We start from the raw sequence: 19,406 nt of genomic DNA on the forward strand, positions 1-19,406 counted from the left end.
TAAGAGTAGAAGGCGGCCAGAAAGAAAGTAGTAGCAGATTCCGCCCGCCGCCTACACTTCTGGACAAAAGAAGGTTAAAGCGCCCTCTGCTTTTTAAAAAAAAAGTACTGTGATTCAATATTCAGAGCATCGATGTGAACCGTGACACCTATGAATTGATTTTTTAACTGCCTTACGATTAATCGTTACATCCCTAGTTAGCATCGATAAACTTTGCCTTTCTCCTGTTGCAGATGGAGCCCACACGTTAACCTGTGCCCTGATGCTGCTCAACACTGATTTACATGGACATGTATGTATATATGACACCAAATTTGTGTTCATGTTATTTCAATGATCAAGATTTTACACTCTATTGTGTTAGATCTCTCTAATCCTCCAGGGCTTGACTGGGACCAAAAAATTGCTTTGGCATGTTTGGCCATAGTGGCCCACCCCCTTACAATATGCGAAAGCACTCAACATATGAAAAATTAAAACAAGGTGTAGCAGTCTATATGGAAGAGAGTAACGAATTAAAAGTTTAATATGTTGTTTCAATACTATAAAGATGCTTATCATAGGAGAGCTGACCATTGTCACAATTCCCATCTTGAAGGGAATACTTGACAGGTATGTTGAGTCATGTCAAAATAATCATTAACAAAAACGTAGCGCACCGGACCGGCCCACTGCGGGTCGACGGCCCACCAGGCATTGCTAGGTATTCCAGATGGCCAGTCCATGCCAGCTCGCCTTTAATTTTAGCTTTGTCTGTCTCCTCATTCCTCTTCACTCCCTTTTCTCCCCGGCCTAATTTCTGACCTGCTTCTGTCTCGTGTCCTCTGATGGTTGTAAAAAGAGGAGCACTGTGTGGTCTGAGCTCCATCACTGATCTGTGTCATATAGGTCTTTTTCTTTCCCCTGACTCGCTCGCTCTGTACAAGTCTGTAATTGTTTTACTGATCTCTCAGTGAACTGACATCCTTTCTTTGTCTTCTTTCCAAACCTCTTATGTCCATTTCTCTGTTAACCTGGTCCCTTGGTCTCTGCCCCCCCCCCCCCAAGGTGGTGAGTATTCTAGCTGTACTAACCCTCTCTTTTCTTTTATCCATCTTGCTTGTAGATTGAAGTTTTATCCGACCAAATACAGAATGGCCTGGTTATGCTCACTCTTATTAGAACTTGAGAAGCCCTTTTTACAGACAGTCTTTCTTTTTCCATATAAATGCAATAAACAGAACAGTTCACACATTAGGAAATATAATTCCAACAGATTTGTGCACTGCCATGAACTCCTTGTTTGAAATTGAGTCGCTTCGATCACAATGGGGCTTTCTCATTAAATGTTGTTTACAATACAAAGAAATACAAATACAGAAATAAAGTGACATTTTCCTGCTGTTATGATGCTTAGTGTTTTAAAGGTTAGAATGTTGGAGTTCTGCTCCACTGTTGACAGTGGCTCAGTTCTGCCACCCAGTGGAATTATATACAAACTGCATAAAAGTGGGACCAACATTATTCTATCATTCTTGTTTTATTTTACGTTCTTGGTTTCCCTCATCCCTTCAGAACATTGGGAAAAAGATGTCCTGTCAGCAATTTATTAGTAATCTGGATGGACTCAACAATGGTGATGATTTCCCCATAGATTTATTGAAGGTACGTTTTTTTTGTATATTTTAAACATTTAATCTCTGTTAAATCTGAAATACCAAAGCAAGAAAAAAAATGTTCACAAAGCCTTTGGTTTCACAGGTTTTATACAACTCTATCAAAAATGAGAAGTTGGAGTGGGCAGTGTGAGTATGCATTTAGTACTAATTGAGAGGAAAAGTACAACAACAAAGTGTGCACCTCAGGGTTTTTACTGAATGGCGATGATAATGTGTGCAGTGAGGAGGAGGAGCTGAGGAAGAGTCTGTCTGAACTGGTGGAGGAGCAGTGTGAGGGCGGCAGCAAACGTGTTGCCAGGGTAACGGACGGTAATAACCCTTTCATCGCCATTCCTATTCTTTTAAACGCCGTCACCTATAAACACGGAGTGCTGACCCGCAAGAGCCACGCTGACATGGACGGCAAACGCAGTGAGTGCACAAGCACGGAGGCACAGAATGTCCTTCACCGTGTACTTTTATATTCTGACCAAGCTTGGCCTTCATGCCTCCCCTGTTCCAGCACCCCGGGGCCGTCGTGGCTGGAAGAAGTTCTATGCAGTTTTAAAGGGGATGATCCTCTATCTCCAAAAGGTACTGCATCCTATCTCTGCTCTGTTACTATAGTAACACATTCACCAGCGCAGTCACAGCAGCAGTGGATGCTGCTGTGCTGTGCGTGTGCGTGTGTGCGTCACAGTCAGGAGAGCGTTAAAAATTAGGCCTAGATTGCATCGCTGTCTGTCTCCCCCTGCTGGCAGGAAGGATGTATTGACCAACGTCTTAATAAACCCATTTTTTTATTAGCATAATTTTATTTTGTAATGCCTGTATCCACTTCCTTCTGAGTCCCAGTGATTTCCAGTGCATCATTAATTTTTATTTATTTTAATAATTCTTTCTCCATGATGTAGAACAACCTCTGCTGTTCCATGTTGCCGTGGTAACGCCAAAGGATCAGTGTATTATTTGAAGTGATTAGTAAATAAAGTATGCATGAGTGTATCTTTGCCTCACTAAATAGTAGAAAAGCTTAAATGAACAGTAACAGCTTAGGTAAGGAATTAACGCTGTGCTATAATTCAGAAACCAGCGATAGAATTTCTTCCAATCTTTGCTTTGACAGTAATAATTATTGATTGTGTATGTGAGTTGTAAAATGTGACTTGTGTTTGTCTCTGTTATCCAGGATGAATACAAGCCTGACACAGACCTTTCTGTGGTAGATCTGAAGAACGCGGTGCGGATAAACCACGCTTTGGCCACACGTGCCACGGAATACAGCAAGAGAGCCAATGTACTGAAGCTCAAGACCTCCGACTGGAGAGTGTTTCTGCTGCACGCACCGTGAGTCACTGGAACGTTCACATTGCAAAACTGCTATGTTTTCAATCCTCAAGGCCTCAAGATATTTGATGCTAATACTGTAAAAACAATTCAAAATACTCTAATGTTTTCAAAATAAGTGGTGCTGACAATAATTAAACTCATGTAAAATATTTTGCCTGAAACATGTTAGCATTTAATCAGAATCAGGACTACTAAGAAAGAAAAGGAAAACGTACATAATTAAGTAAAAAAGTGTTAAGGATTAAATACAAGTGCACACATATGTAGAAAGATAATAAAGTATAATACAGATATATACAAGAATCAAGAAGGTATCAGTTTAAAGTGAGGAAATTTAGCTCAGGTTAATCTTCTGGGCTCTGAGCTTTCTGTGTAGAGTTTGCATGGTGTTTCAATTTCTTTAAATCAGATGTATAACTTACTACAGACATAAAGTACTGTAGTCTTTGATCTTAAAAATGGATTTGCAGCATGTGGAAGTTTTTTTCAGACTAATAAGGATACTGTACCTGCCTATTTGTGCACTATGGGTAAGGGATTGTCTGCATGTGCCTGTTTCTGACACAGAAGAATGCACTTTTAGTTTCTGTGATGAAGTGGAAATCGATGAGCACTTTAAACAAAAATGTTAAAGGCTGATTTTGATTAAATCCATGTTGTTGTTGTCTTTGTTCATTTGCTTACTGACCCTTTAACGGCTCCATGTCCCCCCCAGGAGTGAGGAGGAGATGATGTCCTGGATCTTCCGAATCAACCTGGTGGCAGCTCTATTCTCCGCCCCAGCGTTCCCGGCCGCTATCGGCTCCATGAAGAAATTCTGTCGACCAATCCTACCATCTTCATCCACTAGACTCAAGCAGGTAAACTTACATTCGTTCCCAGGTTTTGCTTGAAAGCAGCCCACAGATTACACAGTGTATCCGCACAGTGTTGGAAAATGTCCCTTTCTATCTGATTGGGTGATTTTTGGGGTCTTCTGGCTTGCTTTGTGGGCTGTGATTGGTGCAGGATGAGCAGCTGCTGAGTCACGAGAGCAAGCTAAAGCAGATGAGCCTGGAGCTGGAGGAACACAGAAAAAACCTCCCCTCAGCCGACCCCAAGAGCCGAGAGTGGGAGGAGTACCGGCTCAAGGAGCACTACCTCACGTACGAGGTACCAGCATTTAGTTCAGTCTTTACTGATTATTTATTTATTTTTACAAAAAACAACCTTAGCTGGAACATTTGTATCCAGACGTTGTTGATGAACAGAAGGGCTTCATTTCAAGTAGCTGGTTTATCATATCCTGAAGGAAAGCCGAGTCTGAGGTGGATGGAGCTGGACTTAGCGTTTCAACATATTTGATATAATCAATAACTGATAGGTTGAGCCAAAGTCAGGTTCGTGCACACTTAACTTTAAAAAGCGATCGTCACTAAAGCACAGACAATGTGATTTACAATGACAGAGCTGAGAAAAACACAATTAATTACTTTGTTTTTATGAATTCACATTTTGATATGGGCACGTTTTATTTCATCTGCTGCTGTAAACAGGATGTTATGACATGGGAGAATATATGATCAGTGTGAGTAATCCATAATAATTCACACTATAAAATAAACTGAAACCCATTGACAAAGAGAAAATAAATGTAGTCTTGTATTGAATACGTAAAAGAGACTATACTAATTCCAGCATGTTCTTTTTGAATAATATGTTAATGTTTCATTTATTCAGACAACTGTTCTTCAGGAAATTTACCTTGATCTCTTAATATGTTTGGACTGACCACTGCCAGTCTTCTTTAGAGGCGTCTGCTGATCGCCTTGATTATTACTTAACTTCCGCGTAATAATTCCTGCATGTTTTCCTTTTGAATACAACGATAATAAGAACATTTCCTGAAGAACAGTTGTCTGAATAAATGAAACTGTAACATAAGTGACTATACTGTTGAAGAAGACGGGGAAAAGAAATAGCTGATTCTGCTGACAGGTGATACAGCTGTTCATGCTGGTCCTAAAATTTTCTCCAGACATCAAACACTTCAGTAAAACTGTGCATCAACGTCCTCCTTCTGTCTGCAACTTAGACTGGGAATGTTTTCAGGCTTAATATGAACATAACCTACCAAGGAACAGGTTTGATTCACAGAACAAGTTACCATATTACAAATGTATTTAATACAATAATGAATTGTTTGTGGAATTTGAAGTCCTGTATGTACTGATGTTAGCCAGAATCTCCATTAATCCAGCTACTTGGACTTAAGCCCTGGAGTGACAGTTCCAGCTTCTATTTGTGATTAACCTCCTTGGGTTTGTGTCTGAACACATTCATCTCTCCTTTTTTTTTTTTCGAGCAGAAGACGCGCTACGAGACGTACATCAGCCTCCTGCAGGCTAAAATTCGGGCTGAGACTGATGACCTTGAGAAGATCGAGGCCAGCGTGATGAGGGGCCTGATAATGGAGGGTGGCCTAGTCGGCCGCGAGAACCAACTCCGCAAGACACGATCGTCCCCGTCCATCAGCCAGGCCCACAGCGGCTCCAACGGGAAAGCTCCTGGATACTCTGTTTCTGCTCAGAGGAGCTGAAAATACAAGGAGGTGCTTCAGAGTTTGCTCCTACCAAGCCAAAATGACTTTATTCCTACATCTTCTGACTGGATTTGATCCTAGTTTTTTGGCTCCTCTGATCCTCTAGAATGTCAGTGTCCTTATGTAAAGTGATCCGTCCTGAGTATCTCTCCTAGAGCAATAGATGAAGCAAATGCCTAGCATGTCCTAGAAACCAACCGCGTGACTCCACCTCTTTAAAACTCTTACCATTGCACACTTAAAACGATCCCAACTGTGATCAGTATCTATAGCAGCATCAGTATTATTTAGCGTGACGCAGTCATCCGTAGTGGAGGTGTGTTTTTAGGAGTTTCTTATATATCGATGTGAGGCCTGAAGGAGAACAAAGAAGGTGACGGAGGTTGGTTTGACCTCTATTTATCTGAGCGTAGTAGAGAAGGTACTAATGTAGCATTTTAGCCTTTTTTCACTAAGCGTTTACACACACGGCCACTCACAGGTGTGTGCGTAGTATGGACCTATTACAGTTTAGGTGGTAAAACATATTCTCCATATGTGCAAGAAGGTGTCTATTTATTTATTATTTATTTTCCACAGGAAGGGTTCACTCCCTGTTCCTGTCGTACGCGCACTCTTGTCTTCACATGTGCACTGTAGCTGCCAAATATCGTCCTGGTTTCACCTGGTCACTGGGGTCCAGTGCCTTATGGAGGCCGCCCTGATATGAGATGGTGAGAGAGATCTCATTGGTTTCTGTGAATTTTTTGAGCTGCCCCCCCAAAGATGATGTCATGACAGTATTTTAGATATGAGGGACAGCACTGTGTCGCCACGTTGGTCTCCTACTTTGTGTCTGAGGAATTTGACTAAACGCCGTGTACAACAATAAGAAGGGACAGGGTCACAATGGTGTTTGTTACATTTTAAGTTCTCTTTGCCATTCCCTCAGGCTTATGAGATGCTCATCTAATGATGTAAATACACATCATGACACGTTACGTAACACTTATAGCCTCAACAGAAAAAAAAAAAGGGAAGTGCTGGGCTTATCAATGCACGTAATGGCTTAAAAATGGATCAAAAAGCCAAAAACATTGGTTAAGACACCTGTAATATCAGCTCTTAGTTTTTCCATTGATGTTTACACGTTGCTTTGTTAAAACATCAGGCAAAGCTCACCAAGGTTTGGTTACAGTTTATTAAGAGCTGACACTTTTACCCTGAAAGTGTCTGTATAACATTCCTGGACCGAACAAGGAAAAACCTGGTTCTGTGTGCGAGTCTTTAAAAACAGCTGCAGATGTGCTGTGTTTATCAGGAGGTCACACTGCAAGCTCTTAACTCTTTCACTCACTTTTTAAACCTATTGTTGAGTCTCTCAGCTGGTTTATATGCTTCACACATGCCTCACAGGTAGGGACATTGTGTCGTTTCCCATATATTGTGATGTAACATCCGCAGAACTACAACTCAGTCTGGATCCAAACCTAAAATAGAGATATCCACTGCAAACATGCAGAATAAAACGTTATTTTCCTGCCATCCTTTGGAAGAAGTGAGCATGTTTTCAGAAGAACTCGGGCCTGTTGTTTGCAGTGATGGTGTAGCAGCAGGACTGCTTCAGAAGGTCCAGAAATGAGTGGCTTTAGTGAACCAGCGAGTCAGCAAAACAGCTCCACCAGCAGAGAGTAGCCATGCAAACACCCTCCACCAGGGTGAGGAGGAGGGATTCCTTTTCCAGGAAATTGAAGCCGCTTTGTTTTTCTGAGTACGAGAACCAGCACATTTTTGCTTTTTTCTAAGCGGAGGAAAACAACATATCAAGCTGGAGGACTTTTTGTAAGGGTGGTGTTTTTGCTGTTTGAGCACCTTTAGTAACGGATCCCAACTCTCCTCAAACACATTCTGTTTCTTGTTTGTTTGCTAAAGACACAACTGTAGATCAGTAAGTTTGATGTGCCACAGAGACTCAATCACTGACCAATGAGCGCTGCGACATCCAGCAGCTGGATGGATTCATCTTTCCAGACCGTAGTGACCCTCTTCCTAAACTCTATGGTTATAGGATCAACCCGGCTTTCTTACATTGAGACGCCCTCTATAGTGACTATAGTGGCTGTTGTGCTAACTGTCGTTTCCCAACTGTTCTAGGCCTGTGCCGTAAGATAGGGTTGTGAAAAATGTTGATTATGTTTTATTTAAAGGAGAAAAAAAGGACACCTTAGGCACTTTGATGTCTGCATTGAATCTGTCAATTATTACATTTTTGTTGTTGCTATTTGTATATTGGAACTTTTTGGACCGGATGCTTATACTATGTAAACTACTATATTTACTGAATATTTAGTGTGTGCTTCATAAAGCTTTTATACACAGACTGGTGGCTGTGATTCATCGAGCTATAAAGATTGCAAAAAAAGAAGGAAAAAAAAACTTAAGGTTTATCATTTATGTGGAAATGAAGTTTGTTCTGAATCTCTTTAAATCTCCCTAAAGTCACACACACACAGGGAACGCTAACCTTTGACATGCAGAGATGGAAATGCTTCAACCAATGGCTGCATTTAAATTCTGAAAATAGGCCAAACTCCAGGATAAAGCCACATTTTAATTTAAATGTACTACTACAGCTTTTCCTTTGACAGTTGTAATGCACAGTGGCACTGTTAAAAAAAAAAAAAAAAAAAACAAGAGACCTGGGCTGCGTCCAAATATTGCCTCCTATCTCCTTCCTAGTCCTATTTCCTATCCACTGTTCCTTCACTCCCGGAAGTATTTAAGTAGTGGCCATGATTTAAAAAAAAAAGCATTCGAGTTCTCTTTAAGCTCAGGAAAAGAGGCTCAATGCTTCCTTTATAACCTCCTTTAGCCTTGGAAACACTGATGCATTCTTTACCAAAGGAGACGAGATAATGCTGACCCACAATTCCTTGCGGCGACAACGTTTAAAGTGACACGCACACCCGATCGCTCACGGAAACACGTTGACCGACAAGTAACGGAGTCAGAAATCATCTAAGTTACATAGTTGTAATATGCTTTAAATAACGTAAAACCCACATCTTATATGTAAACCATATTATCAGATTATAACTGACATAAAACAGACACTCTGTGGTTGTGTTGTGAACAACTATTCTCAGTGTGACGTTCTTTTAGTTTCACTTTTGTTCCTCGTAGCCTGGTAACCTCTTTTCCTTTGATTTAAATTGAAACCGTGTGATTTGATTTTTTTTTTTTTTTTTTTTTTAAGATTATATCAGGGGAAAGTGTTATAAATGTGCTTTTTAGTCCATTTCCGGAAATGTGTAGTTTTTTTCACCACGGCAGACGTCACTAACCTTCACGTCCGTCAGATTATTACGTCACCCATGGGTCGCAAACTCTAGTTCTTCTTCAAAAACTCTTTTGTAGGAAAAGATATTCAGTATTTTAAGAAGAAAAAAAAAACAAAAAAAAACTTTTTCTTTTCTTTTTAATACAAAATCTGTTTCTGTGTCATTGGGGGGTTTTAAAGTTGAGTACCTCAGTAAAAATTGGTCGGAGGAAAATGAAACCTTGACTTTTTAAGGATTTTCTTAAAAATAATCAATTAAAATAGGATCATCTACAATCTACAGCCATCTGTTTATACAGACAAAAAACAATGCATCAATTGTTTAACATTTTGTATTTAATAAAAAAAATAGATTTGCTCATATTCCAATGGGAACAAATTGGGCTCTAGTGACTTTTCCAACGTCAATCCAACACATAGACAGTACTGTGGGAATTAAACCCAGGCCTCATGCAGAAGCATGTTTCATCACCTTTATCGGTGACGTCTGAGATTTTTCTTTAACTTACGTTGGCGCTGCACTAAACATCACAGACCATATCTTTACTTTCCCTGTTGTGGTAAATGCTGTGATAATGGTTTGACAGCTGGAAAACCAGCAGCTTGAGCACAAAGATGCCATCAAGACACCAAGAAAAGATGAAAATGCAGTAAACAGTCACTCCAGGATCTCAAGGGCTTTTACGTTATCGCTACCAAAAATACTTTGTTTAGACACAACTTCTTAAAACATATAGTCATTTGTTTTATATATATGTTTTCAATATCAAAGTTAAATCAAATGCTGTTTTTCCTGCTAAAATCTGTGGCCCACTTGAGATCAAACTGGTCTGTATTTGGCCCCTGAACTAAAATGAGTTTAACACCCCTGCTCTGTATCACTTGGATCACTTGGCCAACATTGAGTCTTAAAAAGAGGTGACAACTCTGATCTTTACAGATCATTTAGTTACATCATTATTCACAATTTTTTGATTATGGAAATTTAAACCAACAACTGTATGAGCACCAGCTTCCCCTGACATAACTGATTAATGGACTGAAATGGCACTCTGAACATGTGCTGTGGTATCCGACACCTGTACTTTAACTGCAGGTCCTTTAATATGAGAGTCTTCATTAAACTTCATTAAAAGTTTTTGGGAATCCAAGTCACCATTTTTAATACAGAACATGCAGGTTTATGCGCCACATACACTAAAAATAATACTTTGTAAAATTGCAATGAATGAATTATGAACTACTTTCATTGACTCTCTTCTCTGGTTTATTGCCAATATGATCAAATGCAGACTTTAAAAAAAAAAAAAAAAACCATGTTAAAAACCCCTGGTGCATCTAAATAAAGTGAAAAAATGTAGCAGTATATTTAGTGGTATGTTATCAAGGGTTTATGTTTGTCTGCACACGTGATTAGAGCTGAACGATTTTGGAAAATAATCTAATTGCGATTTTTTTTTTTCCTCGATATTGCAATTTAATATGCGATAGTTTTTTCTAAGGCCTCTTGTCATGTATTTTTCAATGAACACAAGCAATAAATCAATCTGTTTCATAACAAACAATTTCAGATTTATTTAAACTTTAAATAAATACAAAATTTAAAGTACAGATTACAACAATAAAGCAAACTCTTCAACATATCTAACTAACATCACGTTCCATGAAACATGTAAACATGTGGACTGCACTTCTTTAACACTCTCTGAACTGAACAGGACAGTACAAGAAAAAAATCAAAAGAATAATAAAAAAAATTGCCTTTGCGATCAGAAAATAGCGTTTCAAGATATCGCAAAGATGGGATTACTTATTGGGATTTACCAATAATATTCACACCATCCTTTGACTCTGTTGTTGGATAAATACCGCTTTTGGTGACGCATCTTGATAGATATTGACTTAGAACATCCCAGAAGAGCTGCACAACATTAGGTGATCGAATCAAGTCATTTTGCCCAAAAACATCCTTTGACATACAGTAATTTAATAAAGATTTTTTTAAATTTATTTTTTTAATGTAAACCATATGATTATTTTGCCATCAGATCATTTTCTTAAACTGACTCAAATCCTTGTTTTCCTTCATTTGCTGCTAAAGTCATTACACAGACGGAGCATTATTCACTTCTCATAATATTGTGGCTCAGAGGGCGAGCAGTAGGATTATTCTGGTGGATTCCTGATATTAAAACAGAATATTGGCGTGTAATCAATAACTGTGGTGCATAGGTGTTTCTGGCTATAGGCGGCCATGAGTCTTCAGCCCCGTCCGAGAACGAAATCCACCATTTATGTGAATATGCTGGAAAAACAAACAGAATTTTGAAAATAAGAACAAAATAAAGTGCTTTAGTGAGCTGTGGCTATTGTTTCTGAGGCTTAATTAATAACCCTCGGGGCACCTTTATTCTTAGTATCTCATTCAGTTTAATTATATGAACCTTGGTCAGAATGTTTTTTTTTTTTTTTAAATATCATGTTCATAATTTCATGATGACTTTTATTGCAAGATGTATAGAACAGGAGATATAAAATCAGAATCAACTTTATTGGCCATGTAATGTATGTTATACACACAAGGAAATTGACTTGGTAACTGTGCTCTCTCTAACAATGTAAACATTAAATAACGATCAACTAGAAAAAATATAAACAAATATAAACAGTAGTTAAAGACTAATATGTGCAAAACTAAATAGAATAATATAACAAGATGATAAAAATAATAATAGGATAATAGTGCAGGTGAACATTTAAATTAAATAGTATATGTTTATGTACATGAACATTCAAGTGACAGTTTGTTCCAGGGTTGTTGTACTGACACTCTGTGTTCGGGACTAATTTGATCCCATAACTCCCATTATAAACACATATTTTGGATAGACTGTTACACTGACATTAAACAGTGGTTTTCCCATAAATACCTAATAAATTTAAGCCTCTACCGTCAAAATACAAAATTCACCTCATTTTTTTTGGGGAAAAAAATGCATAATTTGTGTTTTTTTTCGCTGAAAAAAAAAAAGTGTTTTTATGACAAAAAGTGTTATATATAAAAAATGTATAAAAGTATTAAAAAAAAAGTTTATATTTATGGTTAGGTCTGACGTCGTTGAAAATATCTGATGTGAAAAAAGTGCAGAGAAATATATATAACATTTTGAAGACACTGTTTTGGTACCTTAGCTTAAAGATTCTAGTTTTTTTTTTTTCTTCAAGCATTTATAGCTATAATACTATATGAGCTATAGCTTGAAAAACAATAATACCCTAAAATCAATGTTTCTACCAAATATTCCACTTTGCACCTTAGTTTTGAAAAAAAGAAAATGCATATTTTGTGTTTTTAATGAAAAATGGCATAAAATGTTTAAAAAAAAATACAGACATATAATGAAAACTTTATATCTATAGTTAGGTCTAAAGTTGTTGAAAAGATCTGATGTGAAAATATATTTATATATGAAGAGATAAGACACTTTAATGAAGGGTAGGACCGTTTTAGTAGCAAAGCTCAAACAGTACTCGTATGCGCATAGCTCTAAAAGTAATAATGCTTCAAAATCAATGTTCCTATTAATTATTGACCGAGTCAAAGCTGTAATAACTTCTTACCAAATATTTCACTTTGCAACATATTTTGTGAAAAAGAAAATCATATTTTATAATCCTATTGAAAAAATTGTGGTTTTATGAGAGAAATTGCATAAAAATGCAAGAAAATACAGTATTATAATGAAAACTTTATATCTATGGTTAGGTCTGAGGTTCTGGAAAAGATCTGATGTGAAAAAAACGGGGGGGAAAGAAACTTATATACGGCCTTTTTTACAGAGGCTACAGTTCTGGTACCTAAGTTCAAAGCGTGTAAGTTTTTTTTTCAAGGGTGCCCCGAGGGTTAAGTCAAAATTGCTGGTTTCCAAAGTTACACATTGCGTGAACCACCAGCTATATACCAGTTTGTCAACCATTGAATCAATCAGAATTCTCTTCCATGTAGTTCTACTAACACTAACTGCACAGTTGAGACAGGGGACACGTGGAATGACATTTTATTCCATGATTAGTCATTTTTCAGACAACACAAAAATTAAAACAGGAATGTACAAAACAGCACAACTTTCTGTTTTAGCCATCAACGGAAATTTAATAAGGTCGTGAGGGATACATAAACGGAAAGTAATGAAGAGTGACGACAACGGTCAGGATGGAGATGTCGAGGATGAGCTCGATGTCAAAGCCAAAGTAAGCACCATCGTCATGTAGTCAGGAAAAGGCCATAGTTCAGTAAGAAATACTGAAGGATGGACGAGGAAGGGTTAATATAATACAAGAGGGTTGTTATCACAGTTTTCAGACATTTTTACCAACTAAAAAATAAAAACAGAACAATACCGGTGTAGCACTACGTTATCATGCAATTTACTTTAGTAAACCTTCCGACACACAGACAAAATATACTTCAATAAGTAGAACTCAATACATCTCTGTCCAGCAATAGTCACAAAGCCTGTAATGTATACTCTTTAAATGTGAGATCCCTATCAAAAATAATATGCAGATCTTTAATTTTCTTAATATATCTAAAGTGCAAGTATTTATCCATTTTTATTCAATGCTTTCTGTAAGTATAAAATACAAAGGAAAAAAACAGCAATATGTTTTTCCTGTTTACATGTTATACTTTTTTTTCTGAAAGGAGCATCATATATAACAAACCATATATATATATTTATATATATTTATATGTATATACACACACACACACACACGCCACAGATAAAATAGCTTTGAAAGATACAAAGTATTATCTCATTATGGGGGATGGTAAAGAGATCAAGACTAAACGGTGACATGGGATATGATCATTGTGCATTGACCCCACCCCCTCAGAAAAACCAGGATCTCATTCCCCCCAACACCCTCAAACACATCTGGAAAGAACGGCGTACACATCTGGCGCCGAGACCCCCAGCGATCATGTGCAAACAGAAGACATGCTCGTGAATGCGCTCCTTTTGTGACGAGTCGTATCACACTCGGCTTTGATTGGTTGTGTGATTTAAAAGGAGGATCTCAGTAAAGAAGAAGAAAAACAGAAGAGAAAGATTTGGTTTTTTTTTTTTTTTTTAGAAAAACACCAGAGTGGATTTTCAGTCTGTTATTTAGGTCAGATTTACATGAGGCAGATGCAGCCATATCCACATCCCACCATTAGAAATTAGCTGCTAATAAAAGTTATACATGTTGCTGTAAGACAACAAAAAACATTGCCCTCTACAGGACAGGAGAAACAAGCAGACTGAGCACCCACAGCTGGAGCCATACTAGCAATCAGACTTTGAGCCGTAAATAACACTGAACTGTTTCTTTTTTTTTTTTAATCTAAGAGCAGCGTGCAAGTTTAAACAAGTTGAACAACAATCAACAAAAAAAAAAAACACGACTGCCTCCAAACATAAAGAGGATCAAATCAAGTGCAAAGTTATGTTCCTATAAAGTCATTGACATTAAGCTTCCTATGTGGCAAATATGAGTCTTACAAAAAGAATTATTTCCTATATAGACTTGGTCACATCTCTCAGCTGAACTCATTCATACTGAGGTCGTGCAAAGGAAAGGAAAGTCCAAAAATCTGGATCAGCGTTTGAAGGCAGACAGATTGCGAGATGCTCTGTGTGGAATCAGCCTGTTTGTTTTTACACCCAAATGGCAGCAGCTGCACTTTCATTTTTTTTTATTTTTTTTTTTAAGTCTGCGTGCCCCGAATCTCTGTGATTTTGAGGATCAGCAAACCAGAAGTTGGACAACAGCAGCAAACAAATAAAAGGTTACACTCAAGCTGCTGTATAATACGGAGGAATCCAACGCTTTAGCGCAATTATGCTTACACAAGCTGATCATGAAAAAAAAACAAAAAAAAAAAAACAGGGATAAAGCATCTGCCCACCATGCCACCTTTTTTAGATGGACTGTAACATGGAAATACAATGGCTGCAAGGTCATCCCATGCTTATGCTATAAAGCTGTTCATAAGATGAGAAATGAGGCTAGAAAACATTACAAACTGAAAACCAAGAGCCCACAGACGACTCTACAAAAGAATCATTTAAAGGAAAATCTAACCCAGTAACAGCCGGTGGATCATAAGGAGTGTAAGAAGTTTGCTGAGCAGGCTAAAGATGTCATTATGAATGATGTGGTCTCTATTTTTCATGTGGTCTCCTGATGGTGGTGGGGCTGTGGTATCCAAACACGCTCGCAATGAACTCACGTTGACCTCATATGTGCTTCCCGAGCACAAAGTCACAGGTGACTTATTCAGTTCTAGTTCTAGATCACAGGGCAGTGTGAGGAGTTGCACTCGTCTTTGGTAAGACCAGAGCGCAGGTTTCCTGCTTGCAGGTAACGAGGTCAGTGGGTGCACGAGCAGTGCCAGACTTCCACATTCACTCTGAGCCGAGACGATCTGCGTCAGACAGATCGACTCCTGAAGACACTCCACAGGCCCGCTCTAGGCCCCGGGAGGGACTGCATCTGTCCCTGTTTTCTAGCGTTTTTATTCCTGCGTGTCAGCAGGATTCTGCATTACTATATCAGCCAAATGCCAACCTGCGTTAACACTGGTAAACAAAACAAAAAGGAGCTCACCGAGGATACCTTATGTATGGAGGTCGATTGTGTAAAAGAAACAAAGGACAGACAATAATGAATCCTATGTGTGGAACTTGAGCTGTTTTGGAAATGTGTGTGTGTTTGATGATCTGTACACGTCACAAACTGAGCATCCATCTCAGGTGCTTCGGGTGTGTTGAGGTCCATCACTATTACTGAACTGCAGAAATTGTCAAACACAGTTGCAGTGAAGAGCCAAACTCTCAGTTTCCTGGCTCACACACACACACACAAACGCACTCCTGAACACCCAGTTGGCAACAAGAGGCCAAAGCTAAGGGGGGATGGGGGGGGGACTACTGCATGCATTTGTTTTTGTGTCACCCAGCACTGGACCAAAGCATTGAGGTGTCACTCAACTCTAAATTAGACCAACACTGTGTGTGTGTGTGTGTGTGTGTGTGTGTAAAGAGAAAAATAAGGAAAGAACCATTTGTTTCTCTGGTGACGTGTTGGGAGACGACGAGGCAGCCGATTGGTTAACTGAACGCGACAGAAAAAGACCTCGTCACACATCCGACTTGTTTGTTACTATCAATCCGAGCGAGCGCACGGGAACAAAGTCGTCTTCACATTTAGGAAACGTTATTATCACAGATGCATTAACCCTCACCGCCATGCTTTCAATATGTCCATCGATCGCACAGCCTACGCGCACTGTTTCGTCTAGTTTTAAAGTCTGTACAGGTGATACAATGCCACGATTGGCACGCACACAATATTGCACACTAAAGATGAAATGTGTCAGTGGCTTCATCTCTGGCCAAGAGGGAGAAACCTGGCATGTTTCAGAGGACATAACGTGCAGAGAAGACCTCTGAGGACAAATAATAATAATAATTATTATTAAAAAAATAAGCATTATAATAATAACGCAAAAAAGTGACAAAGTCTAAAGCGGCGAGGCCCCCAAAGAGCGATGAAGGGGCTGTAGCACCATAAAGAGATTGATACTGCCTCGGCCCTGTACCGACAGGCCGTAATCTGCACTCAGAGTGGTTGGATGGGACGGACGGCCTCATCCAACCACTGGCGGCTCAGTTTGTCTGCAAACATCATGGTGCATAAGGTGTGCAGCGCCACACATTTCCAGTTTTTTTTCTCCGAGCGCGCGGTCAGTGAATGTTTCTCCCAATTCTAGAGGGACACGTCGACGCTACAATGAAGGACAGTGATCAGAGAAGCTGCTAAGAGGATGCCATAGGTGTGAGACCCCCCACTCTACACTTTACTATCATCAAACCAGACTTCACCACGACACCCAACCACTTCAACAGCTTCCAGCAACCTCTTTTTCAGCTGGCTCTGGCTTTGTCCCAGCATGCACTGCAGCGACGTGACCCTCCCACCCCCTTGAGTGCAGATTCCTGCCTACATAACAGCACTCGTAAACGAAAACGTGCAGTGATCCGAGTCGCAGACCATCCACGTGAGAACACGTAAACGAGTGGAGTGTATAAGGCACGGGTCGTCATGACGTCAGAGAGGATGCGTTGACTCGCCGCATGCTGCGCCGACGTATCTTTTTTTTTTTTTTGTTGGACTGTTTTTGCATCTCACGCACCTACAAGTGGATTTTGTAGTTTTGCACCATGCCCCACCCCCATAACCCACCCACCCCCAGAGGAAAAAAAACAAAACAACAACGCAACAAAGAATCAACGTAACCCACAAAAAACGTGGGCATCTTAAGGAGTTTCCTTACTTTTCTTTTCTTTCTCTCTCTTTTTTTTTTTTTTTTACAGCTGATTCACAAAATCATAATTAGTACATCTAAGTTAGCACTTTTTTCATTTAGGTTCACGTGGACGTGGTGCAACAGGGTTGATATTCAATAGATCGACTCTGAGATTAATTTATCCAGTTTGAAGCGCACAAAATTGGCTCTTTTCTTTTTTACTGATGTGTGTCAACCTTTCCACTGAAGGGCTTTCATTGGATCAAATCTCAGACAGTGGCCTCCCACACACATGCTGACAGGAGTTTATAGGCCTAGTGTGCCGCAGTTGTTTGCATTTATTTTTGCGTACCTCTATAATAAACTATACATCTGGTTTTGGTTTCATAAAGTCCATTAATATATTATTCTCTTTGTGCTGATGTCAAATATTTGTTCAAGGTGACGACTGTCGTCTAATATGATGGACCTCTGATTAAAATCTTCATAAATCACCTGTTTTGAAAATTGAAATAGCTTTGATGTGTGCAAAATCTGTCATCCATATAGAGATATAAACACTCTGTTCATTGTCATTTAGGTCAAGTAGGAAACAGTTCATATCTTACAGTGAGTCCTTGATAGCAGCGGCTTACTGTTACATGGTGGTAAGTGGGGGTGACATCCAGTCAGATGATCTGTCTGTGGAGGTGTGTGTGTGGTGGTTCCCTTGGAGGATCGTTTTCTCTCTATATTACACATTAAAGTCTGGTTTGCTGTCAGGTTATGCTGCGGTGTTGGTTCAGTCCTCGTCTCCGTCGTCCTGCCGGTCCTCTGGTACCAGTTCAGAGGCCCTCTTCTCTCGACTGCGCTCCTGGATCTTCCTCATCTCCTCTGCGTACTTGCAGAAGGTGTTGCCGAACTTGGACCACACTTTGCAGGGGACGGTGATGGAGTTCCGGTAGGTGGGCTTCACCTCGCTCACCCGCATGAAGACCCCGTACTTGTTGGAGCCCACGTCGAAGAAGAACCGCTTGTTGTCGACGGTGAGTGAGGATCCCTCCGGCAGCTCCGCCGGGTCCTCGTCCACTCCGTAGTCATCGATGAGTTTGGCCAGAGCGTCGCGGAACTCGATGAGCCCCTGGGCCGGCAGAGCGATGGTCTGGCCCTGCGCACTGCCCAGCCCGGGCCCCCGGTTCACGGTCTGTCGGATCCTCAGGAACCGCCCCCTCTGGTTCTCCTTCAGATCCATGTAGTACTTCCGATTCTCCCGAACCAAGAATTCGCTCTTGAGAGCCCGCCGGGGCTCATCCTGCACCAGGTCCGGGTTGCTGGGGCCCAGCTGGGCGTAATGTTCAATAAAGTCCCCGAGATAGTCGCGGAACTCCACAGCCACCGACATGGAGAGAGTCAGGCGGCTCTTGTTCCCACCAGCGCCGACCTCGGCTATCTTCAGGAAGCGGCCTTTCACGTTCTGCTTCACGTCCAGGTAGAAGCGCTTGTTCTGGATGTCGACCCGTTTGGAGGCGAGCTCCTCGGTGTCGTGCTGCAGCCGCGACATGGCACCCATCGGGCCGGGGGGCAGCGTGCCGGGCCCTGCGGTGGGCCCTCCGTGGTCACTGCCACTGTCTCTATCCGCCATGATGCTGCCTCCCTCTCTGCCTTTCTCCGTCTGCTCACTGCCGTCAGAGCTGAGCCGCTTTATCGCGAGAACACCCGAGACTTAGAAAACACAGACGTGATCTTCAGAGCAGGCTGCGTTCAACATAGACACGCTGTTTTTGCAACGTTTATATACAACATTTTTGGCATTTATTTTCCTCATTTACGTCTATATCAAAATGGCAAAATAATAAATGTTTCATCTTGTGAGTTTATTTGTGAAAACCTTTTTTCAATTTGTGGGGACCTGCTTAATAGTGTGGATCTGCTTATCTTGAGGGATAATGCCTAATTGTGGGGAGGTTCTCATTTTGGAACCTGCTTATCTTTATGGGTACCTTCTTATCTGGTGGGAACATGTATATCATGGGGGAAAATGCTTTTTTAAAGTGGGTACCTGCTTTTTTGGTCTTTGCTATCTTGTGTGGAGTAGACCTGCTTATTTTGGGGGCCAACTTATCATGTGGGGACCTGCTTATCTTTGTAGGGACCTTTTTTTATTAATTTTTAGAGACCTGC

At 40.2% G+C, this 19,406-nt stretch overlaps 2 protein-coding genes across 2 annotated transcripts in view; one reads left to right on the top strand and one right to left on the bottom strand.

Annotated features, from left to right (window-relative positions):
• Positions 1 to 7,927, top strand: part of psd2 (pleckstrin and Sec7 domain containing 2) — a 38,170-nt gene extending 30,243 nt beyond the window's left edge. The window contains exons 7-15 of the mRNA XM_028459399.1: positions 234 to 292; positions 1,555 to 1,644; positions 1,741 to 1,784; positions 1,879 to 2,069; positions 2,161 to 2,231; positions 2,827 to 2,984; positions 3,703 to 3,847; positions 3,996 to 4,139; positions 5,335 to 7,927. Coding sequence (XP_028315200.1) covers positions 234 to 292; positions 1,555 to 1,644; positions 1,741 to 1,784; positions 1,879 to 2,069; positions 2,161 to 2,231; positions 2,827 to 2,984; positions 3,703 to 3,847; positions 3,996 to 4,139; positions 5,335 to 5,565 — 1,133 coding nt within the window. The 3' untranslated portion in view covers positions 5,566 to 7,927. The remainder of the gene's footprint in view (positions 1 to 233; positions 293 to 1,554; positions 1,645 to 1,740; positions 1,785 to 1,878; positions 2,070 to 2,160; positions 2,232 to 2,826; positions 2,985 to 3,702; positions 3,848 to 3,995; positions 4,140 to 5,334) is intronic.
• Positions 7,928 to 12,928: 5,001 nt separating this feature from the next.
• purab (purine-rich element binding protein Ab) lies at positions 12,929 to 18,922 on the bottom strand. The gene has a single exon (XM_028459692.1). The coding sequence runs from the start codon at positions 18,865 to 18,867 to the stop codon at positions 18,028 to 18,030; it is 840 nt and encodes a 279-aa protein (XP_028315493.1). The 5' UTR covers positions 18,868 to 18,922; the 3' UTR covers positions 12,929 to 18,027.
• Between the last annotated feature and the right edge of the window lie 484 nt (positions 18,923 to 19,406).

This window comes from Gouania willdenowi, chromosome 10 (genome assembly GCF_900634775.1).
Source record: "Gouania willdenowi chromosome 10, fGouWil2.1, whole genome shotgun sequence".
In the NCBI taxonomy this organism is placed as follows: Eukaryota; Metazoa; Chordata; class Actinopteri; order Blenniiformes; family Gobiesocidae; genus Gouania; species Gouania willdenowi.